Below are 20,918 nucleotides of genomic sequence, written 5' to 3'. Positions count from 1 at the left end.
AATCTCCCAAAATACTGAACAGGCGTTTCGTCCACCGACCACCAGGTTGCATATTTAACAAATTAGGGCTTTATCAGAGCAATGAACGATATAGTGCAAGCACAACATGCGAAAATACACAAGCGCAGCGGGATATAACGTAAAGTACGTAAAGTAATTATAAGAAATATAAGAAAATCTCCCGCCGCGAATAAATCGCTACAGCGATCTAATCGTGTCCCACAGTGCTTTGCGCGCAAACCGTTCACAAGCAAGTTGCAAGTTGGGTTTGCGAGAAATACTGGTTTAGTCTTTAAAACATTAAATTTAGGACAGTTTAAGCTACTTGCAAAGGCCAACAAACGACTCACCATGTCTCGAGGACGACCAAGTTCTTCATTGTTTGTCAGAAACATCGCTGACAGTTGCAGGTAAATTGTTTGCTCATTAAAACATTTTAAACGCAAATTTTAATCCATTTAAATCGTTGCTTTGCAATGCGTTTAAGTCATGAGAAACGTTTTAATTCAATTGTCAAGTTAAAGTAATTGCCCCATATGCTAAATTAATAGGTGCTGGCAAGAAAATTGAAAGTGGTGCAAATTTTTGAGACTTTTTTGTTTTTTATTCATGAGATTTTTTTGTGCATAAAGTATAATAATTAAAGTTAAGTTTTAGGAAAGTGCAGGTTCTTGCCCATATCTACCTATTCCATGTTTTCATCTAAATCTTTGTATTAATGTGTTTGTTACAAATATGGTTGCAAATCGTTGAGTACTAACACTTAACAATCATGTTATTTGAACTTTTTGCGAAGCTCCAATTTATTTCTGGGTATTTATTTTTATACCAGACCTGAAGACCTACGACGTGAGTTTATCCGCTTCGGGCCTATAACGGATGTTTACATTCCCCTTGATTATTATACCCGCCGTGCGCGTGGTTTTGCCTACATACAATATCCTTTCTAACAACTTGGTTTGTATGCATACACTGAATTTAACATTATCATGTGATTTTCACAGTTGTAAAGCTCGTTCAATGGAAAGAGCACAAAGTAAAGTACCTAAAGCAAAGAATAAAGTCAAAGAAAAAGCCTAAAGTTCCTGGAAAAAGTCTCCCAAAGACCCAAAAATGTAACCGTGTAAGCCTAAAAGAATAGGCGTGCATGATACAATTGTGGTGAAACTGTTAAGCAGTTGGTAAAAATCGCAACCTTTGCCACTATGATTTATTTCTTTTTCAGGCAAATTGTAAAACCAATGTCCACACATTTGTTTTTGTTTGGAAAAATGCATGAAAATAAAATTGGTAACTGTAAAAACTTCATTGATGATTTCAATGATTTGAAAATTGTAAAAAATGTCTTTGCCGCCATTCTACATAAGGTGGTTGTGAAAAAGCTGTGAAACTCATTTTCAATCAATATACCCAACTGTTTTTAGCGAACTGAAAGTAAAGACCCATCAAAAGGTTACGGACGAAATTTCTAAAGGCAAAAAGTTCTAAAGCACGGACAAAAGTTTAAAGAAAAGCAAGAATAAAGTTTGGCAACACAAGATCCTAAAAGAAACTTGGTGTTAAAGGCATTGAAAGAGAAACACCAAGGTTGCAATAGGAAATTTAGGCCAAAACCCAATTAGAATATAGTTTACCTCAAAGATTTTTATCATATCCTTTCAAAAGAAAGCTCTTTTATCGCCTTTTGGATACTTTTTCGGATATAAAGAATATTTGCAATAAAAGTTTAGTCCTTAATTCACTTGATAACGTTCGAGGACACCCGCGATGCAGAAGACGCATTATATGCTATGGATCGCAAATGGATTTGTGGACGTTACATCGAAGTACAGTTTGCAGCAGGAGATAGAAAAAGTAAGTCCTGTTTTTACTCATATGTATTTCAACCAATTTAGTAGCTTCAGGGTTGTGCCATTTGCAAGTAGATTTGACTGGAAATTTGTCTTTTTTAAACTGCAGACTTAAAAACTGTGAGTCTGCCACTATCTGAAACTACTTTTCTAAGGCTTTTTAACCCTGGTATATTTGCTTTTGATTAGCTCCTGGTCAAATGAGATCCAAAGATGCCTCCCCACCTCGGCGCGGGGGAAGATACAGTAGAAGCCCTTACAATAGCCGGAGACACAGCAGGTCCCGCAGTCGATCACATGAGCGCAGAAGATCACCTGAACGCCGCTATAGCAGAAGTAGATCTCGTGAAAGATACCAAAGGGAGGATTACTCACGCCGAAGATCACCAGAAAATGGATATGACCGACATGCCATGTTAGTTAATCGAGTCCTTCATGAAAAACTAGATTAACTGAATCCTTCATGAAAAACTAGATTTTTACTCTCGTACAATGTGTATTGCTGTTTCATTTTAGGAGAAGGTCTCGTTCAAGATCATATGAGCGCGGTCGCTTTTCACGAGATCCTGTTCAACGGTCACCTTCATATGAAAAAGATACACGATACAGGGAAGACTCTCGTGAAGCATCACCACGAAGGAGGCATTCTCCCCCGCCACCAAATCATGCATACGAAAGTCCACCAAGAAATGTACACAGGTGATGAACTGATCATTTTTAAGCAGTTCTGTATACTAATACCATGAGATAACTGGATTTTGTTGTAAGTAATGCATAAATTAAGGGTAATTACTTTGGGAAGGTTAAGTTTGGACTACATGTTTAATTGCAGGAGAGTAAATTTATACTATGATTGATATTAGTGGCCACCGGAGATCAAGGTCTGCATCCAGAGGTTCTGCAAGCAGCTAAATGCACCACGGTTAAAACCAGACTGCAATTTCTTTTGTTTTTTAAAACACATTTGTTTGTAGTTTGCTCCCAATGTGGACATGTGCTTTTGTGTAATAAAATTCTTTCAACCTTTTAAAAAAGCTTGTTGTGATTTAGGTTTTCTTGTGACCGGAGATAACCAATCTTGACACAATTCATTGACCTATATTGTTTGATATTAATCACTTTATAAGCCAGTGGTTCCCAACCTTTTTCGATGAATTCCTGCCTTAACAATTCAAAACATTTTCATTCCTCCCCAATATACTACATAATAAATTTTAGTGCGTATTTCGGCACATTGAACTTTAACAATCAGAAATATACTTGGTTCGATATTACAGTCTGGCATACTTTCTGACAGTTCAGGCCTTTTGTGTTGGGGTGAGGGTTTGTAATTACAATATAGTATAGTCCCTTTTGAGGCTAGTATTTTCACAAGAAGGATTTACCACCATACAGATGCAAAAAAATAACAATCAAACAAAATTTAATTTATTACATTTAACTAGCATATCAAAGCACATATTATAATGGAATAGTTGCCATGAACATGATACTCAGAAGAGGTACGGATATTCCAAACTCAAGAACGGTTGCCACAAAACCAGTGTTCCAGCTCGTTCCTAAAAATACATGAATACTATATATATTACACAATTCCTTTGGTTCTTAACCAGGAGTAAGTGTACCACTAGAGGTATGCCAGAGGCTTTTGGGGTGGTGCGCAAGCAGCATTTCTGTTGTACTCAATTGAAGTCCGATTATTAAAGGCAACCAGACTGATAAGTCCTTGTTTAGGGCAAAACTAGTGTTTTGGACATTCTTCTGAAATTGATAGCCTTTCTTGGTAAACCCATTCAAACTGGGTTTAGGTGGTACGCAGTGGAAGAAAAAGGACGCGATTCATGTAAGGTTAAGAACCATTGCACAAAATCTGAGTTTAACACACCCAAGCCAAAGTAGTTATGGGGTTGTTGAAAAAAAATATTTTCTTCATTACAGATGAATAAGTTTTGCTGCACATATTCTTGCCTTGTTAATCATACAACCATGACCAATACTGGTACAGTTCAGACAGGATTTCTCTCATAAATTGTGCAAAAAAGGTTGGCATAAAATACTTTGGTATCAACAGCAATGAGAAAAAAAATTCATGACTTTTGGAAAATGTGTTTTGTCAAAAAACATTTCCAAATTAAGGACATTTTCAACATTTGTATTCACCCAGTTAACTGTACATGTTAGTATGAACCAGTTCCAAATTAACAAAAAAGTAGTTTTAAATTAATTTGTAGATGACATACCTAAGAATTTGTTGATTTCTTCTTCACGGACATACATTTGCTGGAATCCAACCAAACTAGCTCCAAATGCAACTGTTGCTGCCAACCTCATGGGAAATGTGATTCCTGCAAATCAAATACATTGTTACAGTTAAAAAACAGATATACAGAAGATAATACTTAAAGAATGAAAAAAATTGCGCATTGAGCCATTATCCACCAATTGTGCCAGACACTTTTTTGTGCTCCATAACGTTTCAACGTTACACAGCTACTTCCAGCTTGGTGATTTATTTATTTGTGTTGCTTTGTTTTTTTTCACGAAACGAAAAAAAACTCGACTTTAGGCTTTGATAGATAACTGATGTTTTAGGATACGTTCTTACGGATTGATTTCTTGGGTGTGGTTATTCCGCCGGTTTCAGCACTGCTAATAAGCATTCTTCTTTGTGCCACCATGCTGTTTTGAGAGTTTAGAAGCCTAGATATTTGAGCGCTTCTCTGAAAAGGAAAAAAAAAACGTTTAATGTTGCATTGTGCTAAACTTATTCAAACAAAATATGACTTACCATTGGACCTGCTTGAGGACGGCATTTTAGTAAAACTCGACAGGCATTCATCTTAAAGTTACAACGTTGCTTTACTGTCTAAATTTTAAAATTCCACCTAAACACCTAGCTCAGTCGACAACAGGCGTTTTTTGATATGCGAGTATTACGACCTCTGCGTCTGGGTTTTGTTCAGCATAAAAATATGTTTGACGCATACTGTAAATCTTTTGTTTAATAATTACAATGAAAAATAAGTAATTGTTATCAAATATTATTTAACTATACCACATTTTTAATTTTTACAAACGAATGTGTACAAATTGTGAGTCTTTAAAGGCAAAATGTACTTTTAAGGTGATAGTAACGAATCTAACGATACTTGTTCTTTAAACTGAAAACTAATCTCCCAGATCGTTGCTTGGTGAATGAAGATTATATGTCTTTAAGTTCACGAAAGACAAGGAGTCATTTGTCCTTTTTAAGTCAAAAATAATGATATCAAAAGTAATAGTACTCTTGACGTGTACTGGTAAACTTCTGATGTATTGCTACGCATGAATGCTTTCGGAATGGAACTGTTAAGTTGAGTCGAGTTTGTTCACGAAACATTGCAAGTGTTGTATTTTCCGCCCTTGCAGTTTCGTTTAATGTAATGCAGGTCAAGAAAAATGTATGATGAAATGCTTGACCCTCATATTTACCACGTGTTTCGTCATGACAACATGCACAATTGGAGAAGAGTAAGATAGTATTTTCTTATTTTTGAAACTAAAATTTTCTAAAAGGCGATTAAAAATGGTGCGCCGATTTTGGTTGACATTTGTTTTATTCAACACTGATTTTGTGCAGGTCTTTAAATGATGATATTTTACACCCTTATGAAGAGCATGAACGAACCAAAAGGCAATCCATTGTCAAGATTACACACAAAATTGTTAATACCTCGGACTATGAAACATGGACTGCCCATAATTCTTCAAGTTTTATTCCAGTAGCAAACACAAGGTGAGAAACAATAAGGTTACTTAAGTACAAGTGCACACAACATCTAAACTACTCCTGCTGTGAGGCTAGATTTGTGTGTATGTTCACCTCAGCTAAAATCAGTAGTTCTCAAACTGTGCGTCGCGACGCCCTGGTGCGTCGTTTCAGTTTTCCTAGAGCATCGCAGAATAATTTTGTTTCGTGGCTTTTTGTTGTTGTATCAATAAACATTACTTTAATAATAAGTTTCCTCATTAACTTTTATTTGCTGGTGCGTCGCCAGCCCAGAAAACTTTTTCAGGGGCGTCGCAACAAAAAAAAGTTTGAGAACCACTGGCTAAAATAATTGTAGATTGCAGTTTGGTAAAAGGTATGCCATTAAGAAGGGTTGCACATAGCCAGATTGTCTGTACATTAAAATGCAATGAGAGCAATAAGCCAATAAAAAAAGTTAGCTGTAGACAGTGCACATTGGTATGTCTAGGCGTCTGTGTTTTGGCATCAGTTGTACCTAAAAGGCATTATAGGTCGAAAAAATGTGCACTGTCTATAATCACAAGAATATTGTACAATGTGCGTAGCAAAACGTAACAGCACTATCTATATTTTCTTCCAGGTCTTTTGTAGCAGACATTCCTTCTTTTCACCAATATGTGAGCGACACTCATGTGTATGGACACCACACTGTCATAAACAATCCTTTGAGGACTTTTAGTGTGATTGAGGCACGAAAAGACGGCTGCAGTCGCAATGTCCAAGCAACAGTTACTGATGCAGCAAGAGAAAAGTAAGTTTGTTTGTTTATTAGCCTTTGCATTTAATGGAATAAAAAGGTGTTTTTGGAATTTTTATGTCTTGTTCTGCAGCTTATCTGCTGTAGTGTATTTAGGTAATTATTTTATTCTATTTTATTTGATTGTTTGTTGGTAAAGTATATATATGTGTGTGTTTTATGCATTTGGAAATGACCAAATAGTTGGAGGGGTACTGAACACTGCGTGGTACTGTATAGTACCATACGTTCCCATGGGGCTGTATGGAACCAAATTACAACATTTTTTTAATTGCAAATCTCCTATTTTTACCAAAACAGCCCTAGCCATTGGTTTTCATAAGTCTGCAGTATCACAATTTTCTATTCAGAGTATTGGTTCTTAATTGTTTTAATAAACATTTGACACAACCCTTTTCTATTACTGTATTAGTAAACATGTACATACAGTTGATAAACCAATTGTTTCTTACTGTGTAAAGTTAGTCTAATCATGGTGGAATCAATACCTGTATACAAACATTTAGTGATTGCCTTGTTGCCCAAAATGGTGGCTACTTTGACACAAGGACCTTCTCTTGTCATGGAAACGTTGTGAGCAATGGAAAATTGATTCAAAACACTGGAATTCAAAATGTTCATTTTGGCATCACTTCATCAGGATCCATCATCACTGGGTAAGTATTTCACTTATTTGTGTCCCCTTTTTCTTACAATTAAGATACAATTAAGAACCTCTCATATAAATCATAGTACGCCAGGCCCACAGAAGTCTTTTTCCGGTCACCAAACATTCCGCTATGGCAGGGGTCACCAAACTACACGCTAACCGTTATTAAACTTATCTGGCGGTGAAATAGTGTGATGACCCCTGTCCTATGGCAATGCTCTTTCTTACTAAAGTATTTATTTTCTATTGTAACTCCGGGCTCTTATGTGTATGTTACAAAAATTATTTTGTGTTTTGTCGGCATAGCTAGTTTGTAGGCGTAACTGCAGATACAGGTTTAACTATGTTCTCTCTATTTATGCTGCTTAGGTATTTGAACAAAGAAGGCGTCCAATCTATGAACTTCACACAGCTTATTGGAGGAGTGATTTGGCTTGTTCGTAATGGTGAGTATGGATTTAGATAAGGTGATGCTGTCTCAAAAGATGTTGGTCAAAACTGAATATTTACTTATAACTCCAAATCTGACCTTACTAAAAATACTTGACCTAACAATGTTTCTATTTTTTTTAATATTTTAAATTCAAGTAAACTTATTAATGCTGTTGTGCGTCATGTATTTTTAGACAATATGCTTTGAAGAGACAGCAGTTATCACATTTTTATTGGCCAGTACTAAAAGTTGCGCATTGATTCACACATAAATATGATTTTAGTCAATTTTTTGTAAAAAGTCTGGCCCAAAGATGATAGCCTGAATGGTATGTACATCACCAAATGTTTTACCCAACTGAAACTATTGCATCGCATATTTTAAAAACATGCATTGCTATTGTTTTATTTTATTAGGCACATCATTTGTGGATGAATCACTTAAACTGGAAGATATTGCTGAAGAAACAGGCACATTAAAGTATGTTATGTGTGTGCTAATGCATGAAACACTAAAATGTTAAGATGAACATAAATTCATAACTGGGATCAGCCCTGAAGCATCTATGCCAGGGGTGTCCAACTCGATTACACCGCCGTGCCAATTTTTGTTTTAAAATATACTCGCGTGCCAACGTTTGGTACTTTTTCCAAACCATGTCTAAAACGTCTTAACGGTACGGGCTCGATCCGAATATTTGGCCAACATGTAGAACCATATTAAATGGTTAGAAGAAAAAACATGTCGTCAAGTGCGAGTAAACTTGTGTATGATACTCCAAAAACCTTTTATTTTGTTTATGCGACACAAGATACGAATAGTTTGCAGGGGCACTGGCGTAGAGCACTTTGTGTAACGTCAAAATTGCATCTTTGTTCAAGTTACGTCGGTTTTAAAACGTATTTCCAACTAACCACAAATGCGTTTGTAGTCACGTAATTAATTGAACTGACATCGATTGAAACGCAACAATTACAATTGTTTCGAAATAAACGGGCATTTTATTGCAACAGAAGCATGGCACGTACACTCACGTTTTAATATTGAAACGTGAATTGCTTTTAAAAATGCAATTAAATCAGTGGGTTGTATAACTTTACTAATGATCATCTTTACCAAAGTCAGACTAAAGGGCAAGAGGAATCAATAGAAGCAAATTTAATTGCGTAACAAATCCTAATGTTTACCATATGAATGTGCAAAAGCTCGCGTGCCATTTTCAAATGCTCTGCGTGCCACTTTTGGCACGCGTGCCACGTGTTGGACACCCCTGATCTATGCAGTTCGTGAATGGTAGTGAATGCTTGGTGACCGGCTATTTCGGTATGGTTCCTTCAATGGGCCTGGTGTACTGTGATTTACACTATAATGTAGTAGGCCAAAGATTTACCAATTAAGTAGTATCGTGTAAACCTGTATTTAAACCAACATATACCTTCGTTCTTTAGGTTCTTCGCAGATGTGCAGTCAGCACGAACAGCTATTGGTCATGACAAGCAAGGGCGCATTGTTTTTGTACAAGTCGACGGACAGACAAAGACAAGAGGACCCGGTCTGTTTGGTTTTGCCAAGTAAGTACTGTTCATGGTGTTGCTACAACAAGCACTTGCTAATGCATACAAGAGCCTTGTGTGTTAAAACCTGTACAATTGCTTTGTTAATAGAAAGCCAAGACCTAGTTTAGGTTAAAGTTAAACACATTTATTTTGCGTGTAATTCTTAGTTTATCATGCTTAGCTTTTAGCTGGTACACCACAAAACTCAAATTGTAGAAGGCCAGCCCATGGACAGCTTTTATAGGCTTTTAATCAAGCTTGGCTCTGTCTATTATAATACCCTTGCAGTTCTGCAATGAATATAGTGTTACTGTATAACTGCTTTTGGGCGAATTCTAAAAATGCGAATACTTTTATTTTTTGACATGAAAAAAATTCTGAGCTGGGATCAGCCCTGAAGCGTTCATGCAAACCAGTGATAATGGCACACTCATATATAAATCACAGTATGCCAGGCCCATCGAAAATGTTATACTGCTTATGCTTGGGAAAGCAGCTTGATTTAGTATACTGCCTTAACTAGGCTTGGAGTACTATGCCGTTCATTCATAGTTTCTTAAACTGTACTACTTTTTTAGCCCTTATAAAACTTGTTTTTTTATAGGTTTTTATTAAATGAATTAGGCCTGGTTAATGCAATCAACTTGGATGGTGGTGGTTCTGCCACGCTTGTGTTGAATGGAACACTTGCAAGTTACCCATCTGATCACTGCAAAAACAACCCCAAGTACAGATGTGCCAGACAGGTGTCAACTGTCATTTGTGCCCACCGTGCCACTTGTGTGCCACCTTGTCTTCATGGCACTTGTCATGATGGAAGGTAAGTGATGTTGTATTTGACTTAGTTTACAAATACGCCTAACTTTCTTGAGAAAAAATTTTGAGTTGATTTTTGTTTTCTTAATCACTGGTTTAATTATGGGTCCCCTTCCCTGAAATTATGGGTCCCCCTTTTTTCTTTTTTTCTTTCTAACGCAGATTTGTTCCCACGTTTTGGTCAAGAAAGAATGGTTCAAACTTTTTCAAATTTACACACATTACAGATATTGGTCTAAAGATGGTCCATGTGAATTTTGACCCCGTTTGATCCCTCGGTTCACCCACAGCCCCCCAAAACGTGAAATTTTTAGCGCGGATTTGTTCCCACGTTTTGGTCAAGAAAGAATGGTTCAAACTTTTTTAAATTTACACACACAATAGGTATTGGTCTAAAGATGGTCCATGTGAATTTTGACCCCGTTTGATTTCTCGGTTCAACCACAGCACCCCAAAACGTGAAATTTTTAGCGCAGCTATTGTTCCCACGTTTTGGTCAAGAAAGAATGGTTCAAACTTTTTCAATTTTACACACATTACAGATATTGGTCTAAAGATGGTCCATGTGAATTTTGACCCCGTATGACCCAGAGATTCACCCACAGGCCCCCGAAACGTAAATGTGTCTAACGCTCGTTTGGTCAAGAAAGACACTGTAGGCAGAAGTACCAAGAGAGTAACTCACTGGTTTACGATAGCGGGAGGGCTCAGCTTGACGTCGGACAGACGTTTTACGAGACATCGTTTCAGTGATTAGAAATCAGCTGTTTTGCACAGCAATGCTATGTCATTTTATTAAGTTATCACTCACATTTTTAGTTTTGGCGAAGGTTTTACACCTATGACGTGATTTAAGCCTAATAACCGTGCTTCGGTTTTGTATATGTCAAGAAAAACTTTGTTAATAAAAGTTAAGATGAAAAAATTAACTTGACTTTTTTGCCAAATAAATGTTTTTTTAAATGCTCGCTGTCAGGTTGGCCGCCGCATGATCACGGGTTACTTAAGGTCAACTTGTCGGTATTACAAACACAGCTCAGAACTTTCTTCATAACGTAGCGTTTTTTTAACAATCAATTTAGGAGTCAATACTCAAGGCATGTATAAATTAGGCTTAACAGTATTGTTGAACACGAATGACGGCGTGCTATTGAAAACGGTGTCAAAAGGTCAAACAGTCGTTTGACGTGTGCACCCTAAAAGGTTACTACAGGTCAATGGTACTCGTTTTGCGAAACAAAGTTAAATGAAAAACAATTTGTTATGTATACACTTGTAGCAAATTGCTTTTTAATTTAAAGTGTCTGTAACACAACTGTTACAGCTTTCTAAAAAAAATTGCCCGACCTTGGAGGACTATATCTGGGTTAAAGCAAGAGATTAGATTTTAGTCTTTGTTACGTTTTTTTAATGTTTTTGTAATTACATGACAATAATAGTGCAAAAAGAATACAAACATTTTTTTTATTGTTGGGTTAATGCTTTCTAAAAATTTGTCCTTAAGAATGTAAAAATCACCGCAACATTTGTTTACCGTAAATCCGCACAAACATGCGTGTGGGGACCCATTAGTTTTTGTTTACAAAAACAATCATATGTGTAGATCAAATGATGTGTATAGTAAATTGGTAAATATCGTATAGAATATATAAAATGGAAGTATATCAGAAAGCCACTCTTCTAGTTCTGTTAAAGTTTCTGTTTGTATTCTAACTGGCTGTTTCATTACCACAAAGTGGCCCAAATATTTCAAGCGTTAACTGTTTAAATATCGGATTGTATACCATTCTGGTTGCCAAAAAAATTATTATACTTGTCCAAAACATTTCTTAGCTAATCATATGCTACAGTTTTTATTCAGTATGCAATAAAACTTATTTGCGATTAACCATAGTTGCCTTTACTTTGTTTAGTTGGCCAACTATTAACTGCAACATAATTTAAGGTTTTTTTCCACAGGTGTGAATGTGCTAATAATTGGGTTGGTGATACTTGCAATGTTGTTGAGTGTTTTGTCCATAACTGCTCCGGACATGGGAACTGCACTTTAGGTAAGCGTACAATTGTTTAATCACTTATGTAACTGTGCTGTTGTTGCACAATTCACTTTATAATATGGTGTACCTGAAGATTGTTCAGCCATTATTGACCAATTGTGTCCTTCTCTGTTTTGCGTTCTATACATATTAATGTTGCACAGCTTTTTTCGACGCTGTAATGGTTTTGGTACAATTGTGTCGCCATGTTTTTTTTTTCACCAAGCTAAACAAACTCTTTTTAGTTTTTGACTTGTGAACTACAATGAACTTATTTAACAACGAGTAATGTGTTAGTTCTAGCAGTGAATATGTTAGTGTTAGCTAAGCATGCCTAACATTGTTGTGACTCATGCCTTATATGTATAATTAAACAATATATTAGTCACCTTGTTGTTATATTCAAGTGCTTACCATGTTGACCTTTTCTACAGGTGACATAAAGCGTTTTTTGGTAAAATTTGATAATCACCATACTTCAAGTTGAAGTCAAGTTTAGCACAACATATTGAAAATGTTTTTCTTGGTACCTCACCCATAGCTAATACTGTAATTGTTTCACATTTTAACAGCTGGATGTCAATGTCAGCTTGGTTGGCATGGCGACCAATGTGACCTTCCATGCAATCAGGGGTCATTCGGAATCAACTGTAGTCAGATTTGTGCCTGTCAACACCATTCATATTGTGATCCATATAATGGAAAATGCCATTGCTTACCTGGATACTATGGTGCTTTGTGTGATAAAGGTAAGTTTATCTACATAACTTGTGTTGTTGCATGGTAAAATGTTTGTAGTGTGGAGTGTACATTTATTGTTTTAAATTTTTATTTTGTTGACAATTTGTTGCTAAAAAATACATACAACAAATTTAAGTAAGTGTAATGCCATAGCAGACTACAAGAATCAGCCTGTGTAACTGGGTGGTGACCGACGGATCTGTCTACACTTATCAGATATATACAAAATGTACTCAAAAACAGCAGCAGACGATCAGCGTCAGTGTAATGTTTTATTTTTGAAAAACAGAAATATTAATTTCGCCTATTTGGGCATCGTCAGTTTCCGTCTTATTCAAATAGAATCTATAAATCTATCAAATAGAATCTATTTGAATAAGATGGAAACTGACGATGCCCAAATAGGCGAAATTAATATTTCTGTTTTTCAAAAATAAAACATTACACTGACGCTGATCGTCTGCTGCTCTTTTTGAGTACATTTTGTATGTACAACAAATTTATTGCTGGTATCTGTTTGTAAGAAAGAACAATTATATTCTCTTGCAGGCTTTCTCTTTTTTAATGATTGTAATAAGCTGTTGGTTTCTCGATCCTTTTATCTTGTTTTCCCCTTTGCAAATTTCAATCACAAATTTTAACCCAAAGTTTCTGTAACATTCTATAAATTTACCCCATTTTTTTGTGTAAATTTTCTACTTTAACACAATTTTGCTTATTTTTTTCCAAAAATGTGTCAAATTTACCCTAGTTGGGAACTTAAACAAATTTGTTTTTTTCTTTTAGTGTTAATAATTGTACTGCCTTGAGATTTTACCGTTTGGTAACTTTTTATTTTTTTATTAGAATGTCCTCCTGGCAAGTATGGAATTAACTGCGCTTACAACTGCCACTGTAGTGATTCTTGTTTGTGCCATCCAGAGACTGGAACATGTCTTCAAACTAGTCAAGTTCAATCTAAAATTAACAAGGAGTTCGCAAATGGTAAAAACTTTTTATGATTTGACCATTTTTGTTGTTGAATTTCATTTCTAACTTTTGTACCATTGCTTTCGAAAAGTTTCAATGTGCCTTGCAACCAATTTGTGGAACATGTCAACTATTGTGGAAACAACTTCTGTTAAACAGTATTTAAATGATAACATGTAAGTATCTATATTTTGTGTTGATTTTAAAGTTGGTATTAAAGTAAATTAGGCTATTTGTACTAAATTCCTAAGTATATATTTTATAGATTTTGTAGTAATAAGTGATTTTAAAATATTGATTAATTTTTTCTGGTAAGTAATGCTCAAAATTAAAACAAATTTTAGGCTAATTGTAGCACATTTCTAAATATATATTTAAATTTTTGCTATAGTAAGTAACTTTAAAATATGTATTAGCCTTTTTCTGTAAGTAATGCTCAAAATTGGAAGACATTTTGTCAAACGTGCACTTATTAATATGTTGCATTGTCTCAGTTTCATTGTATCTGTTGTCTGTGGAACTGCTGGGTTGTTGATATTCAGTCTGGCTGCAAATTTTGTATTTTTGTGGAGATCATTCACTTCTGCATCTACCTCAAAATCCACCCCGCACATCACTGAGTCTTCCGAAACAACAACATCAACAAATAGTGATAGTTATGAGTTTGAATATCAAAAACCATCCGCTATGTCAAAACTAAGTGCATTATGGTACGGCTTTTCGGGTAATCTTTGGTCTAGTACAGGAGCAAAATACCAGGCTCTTGGGACCTCTGAAGAAGCTTTGGAATTAAATGAAATAACGCCACTGCGGAGTTAACCCAGTTTAAAAGTTGTTTTGTTATTTATATAGCTGGTAAGTGGTATTTTATGGGGATGAACACTGCATAAGTTGCTTTTGCGGAGTGCTTGGTGGTTTTGCATTGTTTCTTTCTATGCTAGTGCATATGCTTGTTTGATTTTTGTCACATAGCAACTGTTTTGTTGCCAAAGAAATAGTAAGTTTTGCCACTTTAATTGTAAAGCAAACAACATGTAGAAACAATTATGTTTAGCTGATGTTCATTGGCACTTTTGCAAACACAGTTTTTCAAATTATCTGATTTCTATGCGGTGCCGTTTAGGCAATTGAAAGTGCAATATTTTGATTATTGTCGATAACTTATCGCAAAAACATGCAATTGCGTCTTTCAAATGTCAAGTGAAATGATGAAAATGAGTTTTTTCTCGTCATGAATGCAAAATTTTTCACTTTTTTTTTTTTTTTCACAACCGTCACTTTTTTTTTAATTTTTTTTTTTCACAACCGTCTTATGACGTCACAATTTATGTAACGCCTTGTGGTTGTGACGTCAGTTTTATTACATTTTTGTCGGAATCTTTTCTTTTCCTACACCACGTCAGGCTTAAAAATCATTCCTTCTCGGCTAAAAACAGTCGTTCCACAAACTAGATGATATTTGCGGCTGTACAGTCCACTTAACAACTGAATTTGAAACTTGTAGCACTTGTCGAAAAAAGCTTCAGAGTTTTCTTCGCCAGATAAACTGGCTAGATCCAATGCACTTTTATGGTTTACAGAAGTTTTGACGTCAAAACTGGCCTGAACCGCCTCGTTCAAAGTCTTGTCGATTAGATGGCGGGCCCAAGCAGGTATGTTCTCGCAAGTATGCACGTGAACAACTGGTTTATCTGTTTCCATTCCTTCAGCATTAATGTGAAGAAAGCAGTCCGCCATTGTTTGCAGCGCAGTTAGTTTTGACTTATTTTGGTTTAGTTCGGATTATCTGAAACACTATAATAACCAGGGAGTCGAACCGTTTGTCATATGGGTTCGGGTTCACTTCGTTTTGTTTTTAGGGGTTCGTCATCTACCTGGCCTTATCAAACTCCAGAAGACTTTTAACTGTGTTCTGTTATTTTTGACACGCCCTACAGCTGTTAACCGGCGTATCCTATAATGCGCTGTTTTTTAAAACAAAGTAGTGGCTCGGGTCCTACACCAAACACAGTAGGCTATGGGGTTAAACTGCGGTTCGGGTTTTTCGAAAATCATAATTAGCGGCTCGGTTTTAAAGAAATAAACCCATTAACCGGTTCTCTGGTTAAGTTTCGGTTCGACTCCCTGATAATACCTTGTAGGCCTACAACCCTTGTCCAAACAAACTTAACGATTATACTTTTTTTGCTACATGTCTCTTGATGCAACTCGCATACTAAATGTAAAGAATCCAAGATAGCTAATAAGCAGCCAGCACATCTGTGCAATCTTTCAGTTCTTTTTGTAAAACAGCAAACCGTCTTTTTGGGACAAACTTCCACCACTTTTAAGTTCCCAACCAATCTCTTCTAGTTCGTCCATTAAACTCACTGACAAGGCTTGTTGCCAATTTTCATCTTCAAAAAACAAATTCAGAGCTTTAATGACGCATTTAATTCTACTTTGTGATTCTTGATAAGACGATTGTCTTGAGCGTGTCTGGTCCCAATATGATCGAAATGGATTTGTTAGCAATTTCGTAACAATTTCGTCAACTTCTTCTACATATGCGTCGGCCACGTAAAATGTTAAAACTTTTGGAACTTTGTCTATGGCAATTTTCAAGTACACCATGACTGTTTAGGGTTGTTCGGTGAGTAAAACGTCTCTAATAAGAAAGAATCTGTGACAAAAATACTCCCAAAGTTATTTATGCACAAGGAATCATACATATTAAAAAGCTATGGCATATGATTATGCAAACGCAACGTAGGCTACTTAATAAACCCTAAAAACAAACAAAAAAACTAAAATGTAATTTAAGTTTTGAAAATAACTAGGCTGTATAGCCTATCTGATTGTCACTTTGCTACAATTGAACAAGCACCTTGAACACTTTTGTGCTTTCTAAACTGTTTGTATAGTAAATAATGGCATTTTAAGAACTTCCAATAGCCTATATTTTTTGTTCCCATTTACTCTAAAAATCTGGTTTACGACTTACTAATTACACCGTGGCGAGTTGAAACAACCGCCCAACTGGTATAAGTTTAATATTTAACTTATATCACAAGAATGATAATTTATACCTTCCTAATATTTGTTCAGCTTTTTTGAAACTAACGTTTGCTGTGCCTTGCGTGGGCTACATTAATTACAAAGACGGACACTAAACAAACCACCTTTCAGCATCCTACATTTAGCCAATGAGATGATTTTCCATCCTACATTTAGAATGTTTCACATTTGGTAATATGTAGGAAATTTCTACACCCTCCGAAAAAACCATTCCTTTAGGAATGAGTGCATTTTCGCCACTGACAAGTTTGACAAGCCCAATTCAGTTCCTCCAAGTATTTTGTAGAAGCTTGTTAAATTCTTCAACTAACGGTCGGAATTCTATAGCGAAGTTTTTTCTAATGGTACGTCGGCCACTTACATTTTCTTCATCCACATCTGGCAAATACATATGTTGCTTAAACTTGCCATTTTGATGGTAAAGCAATCGTTTTACCAACATACATAAACAAATATGTTTATTTTATGGTCGTTGGCACCTTTGCAGGGTAGAGCTACTAACAAAGAGCTTGGGCTGGCCCTCGCCCTGGGAATTTCTGGTAGGTGACGCAACAGAGCATAGGCGTTTATGGTGCTGTTACAGCAATTTGGGTTTATGGTAAGAATAAGTGCTGAGTCAGCACCATAAACGCCTATGCTCTTTTGCGCCACCTACCAGAAGTTCTTAGGGCGGGGGCCAGCCCAAGCTCTTTGTTAGTAGCTCTACCCCTTTGCAGACACATTTTTCTTACATGATTTCTATGCGGTGCTATTTGATCAAATAAAAGTGCAATGTTTTGATTATTATCGATAACTCATCGCAAAAACATGCAATTGTAACTTTTCAATATCAAGTAAAATGATAAAAAGCGTAAATAGGCTACACATGTTTTTTCTTGTCATGAATGCCAAGACTATGGTTTAACTAAACTTTACCATTTTATCTGAAGGTCTTTTAATGGAGCTTACATAGGCCTACTCAGTGTAAAGAAATTAAGGTAACTACTGCACCTCAGCCAGCAGTTTAACTAGTTAACTCCCGGCAACTGCCTCTTAATGAACAATTTTAATTGTTATATAATTGTTTTAATTGTTAATAATTATTAACTACTAGTTACGTGCAAAGGCTGTGTCTCTTGATATTTGTTCAGATCCTGTGTAAATTATCAGCGACGAAAATCAGTTTCGAATAAAACACGACTCATTTTTACTAACATTTTTTTTCCTCTTTTTTTTGTGAAATATACAGCGCCAATAAGCAGCCAGCACATCTGTATAATCTGTCAGTTCGTTTTGTAAAACAGCAAACCGTCATTGTGGGACAAACTACTTCCACTTTTAAGTTCCCAACCAATCTCTTCGAGTTCGTCCATTAAGCTCACGGACAAGCCTTGTTGCCAATTTTCATCATTAAAGCCCTCGTGAAGAACCTTAGTGACGCTTTTAATTCTGCTTCGTGATTCGTCAAAAGAACTTTGTTTTGAGCGAGACTGAATCCAATATCCTTCGAATGGATTTTTTAGCAATTTTGTAAGAATTTCGTCAACTTCTTCCACATATGCTCCGGCCACGTAAAAGGATAAGAGTTTTTCATATCCTTTTTCAATTGTAATTTTCAAGTACACCATGACTCTTTAGGGTTGGTATGTTGGTAAAAGATTTAAAGCTAATAATCTGTGGCAAGAAAAACAAGTTATTCGCGCGCATCCATACAGACTAAAAAGCTACAATATAATTATACCATAAAAAATGACTTGCAAAAACAAACGAAAAAGGCCGTGTTTACCCAATTGCCACTTCTCTGCAATTATAACAAACTTTTGAACGCTTCCATGTTTTCTAGACTGTCGTATGAAGATGTTATAATCTGGTTTACGACCAAACTTATTAATTAAATGAGTAACAGCAACAGTCTATAGACTGGCGTGGGTTTAATATTTAACTCATACCTTTAGATTAATAAATCTACCAACAAACAAAAGTCTACGAGATTTGTCTAGCGTTTTGGGCTATAGATTAATTACAAATACGCACATTAAAAACTATTTTTGCAGAATCCTACATTCAGCCTAAAGTATGATTTTTTCGAAACGTTTGCTGTTTTTTAGCCTATTTTGTACTACTGATCAGGCTTGAACCCTTATAGCAACTGAATTGTAGGTCGGACCGGCCTTTTCGGGACGGCTTTGAACGTGGGTTTTGAAAAAAAAACGGATTTGATTTCGGGCCTGACTTCATATTCTGTGTCAGTGTTTTTGAAATAAAATTTAACTAGCTAAGTAGCCAGTTGGAGGAAATGACCTATAATGTCAAACAGCTCTAAAACGCCTTGTTCGAGACCAATTGTCTAGTGTGTTTGTTGTCTTGGTCTTTTCTGAGGCTTCGTAGGCCTGTCAATCAAACTTTTTGGCTTAAAAGATCTTCTCAAAAACGATTCGGATTCGGAATTTAATTTTAGGCCCGTTTACAACTATGCTTATAGCAATAGCCGGTTTTTAAGATACACACGAAAGCGTATGCAACGTATGAATTCAATATTTGTCCTAAATGTGTCTCTTTGTCAAAGACTCATTTTCAGACATGTGTATACAATGTATAATTTTTTTTTAAATGCAACAATCCGATATCATGTCAAATCGGACAATAGAAAGCGAAAATTTAGAGTGTTTGTGAGTTTTGTGTTTAAAATTGTGTGAAATGTGTTCTAATAGTCATGGGAGGTCCAATGCGCGGACGTCACTCAAACGCACTTGTTCAAGCTTTCAGTTAAATTTTTCTTAAACTTTAATTAAACGAAAAAGATATTTCACATAAAAGACTATAACAGACATAGTTAAACCTATATAACAGCTATTTCGCCGTTTCGGCCAAGCTTGTTCCACTACCTAGTTTTCGACCAATCGTTTTCTCAGTAATTTGATTGATTTCCACCCGCCATTTGGACAGTTTTACTGCGTGTTAACTGATTGTATTTCGTAACGCTTGTATAAGCCTTAGTCTTTAAAGTGTGGAAATATGGGGGATACTACAATAGCTTGCCGACAAAAAGCCACTTTGCCATGGTGTTTTCTTTCATACCACTTCTGTGTGTCTTTCAAATGCTTGGGAAAAAGTATAGGACTGACTGGGTTGATATGCAATGGAATTGGTTAATGGAAATTTCACACATTCAAAGGTGCAGTTTATTAGGTTTAAAATCAATGTGTAAATTTTTGTGTTTTTCATTTTGTTCGCAAGGGCACCGTGATTAGGCAAAAAGCCGTTGGCCGTTAATCTGAGAGTTTTAAACGTGGCGACTTCACGATAACGTTACATGTTTAGCTACTTCATTACATTGTTTTTTTGTATGCGTCAAATGTAAAGGAGAAACATTCCAAGCACAAAAAAACTCATTCTATAGCGTTCTCGGTGCCGTAAAACATTTACGTGTTGGTAATTTTTACGGGCAAAACGAAGTAAAATTGATGGATTTGAAACATAACAATTATTTTACGGATAAGCCGAAGCAAGGTTGTCTCAAGACGCCGATTTTTTGGAAATTGTTTCGGCCCACGTTGTGCGAACACAAATTTTTAAAGGGAAGATTTTCTGATCTTTTTGCCCATCTGTAAATAAATTTCCTTCCGATACTGTCCCGAAAGTCAATTTAAACAAGAATGCAACGCATTTTGTCCAACAGCAAAACTATTGTCTAAAATGCGCATCGAGGCATGTAGTATGCTGTGATTGGTTGTTTAAAAAAAAAAACAAGACGCGGATTACACAACCTTGTGTCTATTTGTCCGCTTGTTTTTCATGAATCCTCGTGACAAGGAAAACCCAAGTTTCGTCCACGAATCAAATTACAGTGAAAGCAAAAAGCCGTTAGTTCTTAATTTACGAATTTCAAACGTTGCGGACGAAACATCACGTGATTTAGTCGGTTTGGAATTTGGGCAAACATTCAACGAATTGTCAGGTTATTTTAGGATCCAAGTCCTTTATTTACATTTTTTGTTTACTAATACATACGATTAAGGATCTATGCAAATGTAAAACTCAACCGTTTATCCCTAAAACTCAAAGTCATACTTTTTTAAACTTTTGCCATACGGTCCTATGCTTTAAGGTATTTTTATGCTTAAAGTTATTTTGAACCATGTTGGCAGTAACGCCACCAATCATACAAAAATATAGTATTTTTTTCCAAACGGCTGCCTAGTTTAAATGCTCGATGCGTGGTGTATGAACATGTATTGAACTATATAGCAGTGTATTTGAGTTTATTAAAATAGCAAGTCGTCCG

General features: G+C 35.9%; 3 protein-coding genes across 4 annotated transcripts; 2 read left to right on the top strand and 1 right to left on the bottom strand.

Annotated features, from left to right (window-relative positions):
- Nucleotides 1-73: 73 nt before the first annotated feature.
- LOC145222752 (uncharacterized) lies at nucleotides 74-2,884 on the top strand. Of its 2 annotated transcripts, none has more exons than XM_080088944.1 (6): nucleotides 74-410; nucleotides 833-937; nucleotides 1,751-1,854; nucleotides 2,040-2,265; nucleotides 2,367-2,549; nucleotides 2,714-2,884. In XM_080088944.1, exons 1-6 carry the CDS (start codon nucleotides 352-354, stop codon nucleotides 2,760-2,762), a joined length of 726 nt encoding a protein of 241 aa, XP_079945070.1. In that variant the 5' UTR covers nucleotides 74-351; the 3' UTR covers nucleotides 2,763-2,884. The 2 variants fall into 2 exon arrangements, with proteins under 2 accessions (XP_079945070.1, XP_079945071.1); XM_080088945.1 differs by having other exon boundaries at nucleotides 206-410; nucleotides 2,683-2,746.
- A 372-nt stretch (nucleotides 2,885-3,256) lies between these two features.
- Nucleotides 3,257-4,796, bottom strand: LOC145222753 (uncharacterized). The gene is made up of 4 exons (XM_080088946.1): nucleotides 4,639-4,796; nucleotides 4,456-4,570; nucleotides 4,091-4,195; nucleotides 3,257-3,409 (listed from the first exon to the last, which is right to left on the bottom strand). The coding sequence occupies exons 1-4, from the start codon at nucleotides 4,687-4,689 to the stop codon at nucleotides 3,312-3,314; spliced, it is 369 nt and encodes a 122-aa protein (XP_079945072.1). The 5' UTR covers nucleotides 4,690-4,796; the 3' UTR covers nucleotides 3,257-3,311.
- A 362-nt stretch (nucleotides 4,797-5,158) lies between these two features.
- LOC145224329 (N-acetylglucosamine-1-phosphodiester alpha-N-acetylglucosaminidase-like) lies at nucleotides 5,159-14,842 on the top strand. Its single transcript, XM_080090799.1, has 13 exons — nucleotides 5,159-5,360; nucleotides 5,470-5,625; nucleotides 6,221-6,391; nucleotides 6,904-7,053; nucleotides 7,416-7,492; nucleotides 7,896-7,959; nucleotides 8,928-9,050; nucleotides 9,640-9,855; nucleotides 11,811-11,902; nucleotides 12,460-12,636; nucleotides 13,475-13,612; nucleotides 13,689-13,773; nucleotides 14,092-14,842. Exons 1-13 carry the CDS (start codon nucleotides 5,293-5,295, stop codon nucleotides 14,414-14,416), a joined length of 1,842 nt encoding a protein of 613 aa, XP_079946925.1. The 5' UTR covers nucleotides 5,159-5,292; the 3' UTR covers nucleotides 14,417-14,842.
- The last annotated feature ends 6,076 nt before the right edge of the window (nucleotides 14,843-20,918 follow it).

The sequence above is a fragment of the Phallusia mammillata genome, chromosome 4 (genome assembly GCF_965637545.1).
Source record: "Phallusia mammillata chromosome 4, kaPhaMamm4.hap1.1, whole genome shotgun sequence".
Lineage (NCBI taxonomy): Eukaryota > Metazoa > Chordata > Ascidiacea > Phlebobranchia > Ascidiidae > Phallusia > Phallusia mammillata.
Note: the sequence above shows the minus strand (reverse complement) of the source record. Positions and strands in the feature narration are given on the sequence as shown.

Coding starts and splice junctions, on each gene's coding strand:
- LOC145224329 (XM_080090799.1), top strand. CDS start 5,293: ATGATGAAATGCTTGACCCTCATATTTACCACGTGTTTCGTCATGACA. Junction 5,626..6,220: donor ATTCCAGTAGCAAACACAAG/GTGAGAAACAAT, acceptor ATTTTCTTCCAG/GTCTTTTGTAGCAGACATTC. Junction 7,960..8,927: donor GAAGAAACAGGCACATTAAA/GTATGTTATGTG, acceptor TTCGTTCTTTAG/GTTCTTCGCAGATGTGCAGT.
- LOC145222753 (XM_080088946.1), bottom strand. CDS start 4,689: ATGAATGCCTGTCGAGTTTTACTAAAATGCCGTCCTCAAGCAGGTCCA. Junction 4,571..4,638: donor GTCCTCAAGCAGGTCCAATG/GTAAGTCATATT, acceptor TTTCCTTTTCAG/AGAAGCGCTCAAATATCTAG. Junction 4,196..4,455: donor CACACCCAAGAAATCAATCC/GTAAGAACGTAT, acceptor TTTGATTTGCAG/GAATCACATTTCCCATGAGG.
- LOC145222752 (XM_080088944.1), top strand. CDS start 352: ATGTCTCGAGGACGACCAAGTTCTTCATTGTTTGTCAGAAACATCGCT. Junction 2,266..2,366: donor GGATATGACCGACATGCCAT/GTTAGTTAATCG, acceptor GTTTCATTTTAG/GAGAAGGTCTCGTTCAAGAT. Junction 2,550..2,713: donor CCACCAAGAAATGTACACAG/GTGATGAACTGA, acceptor GATTGATATTAG/TGGCCACCGGAGATCAAGGT.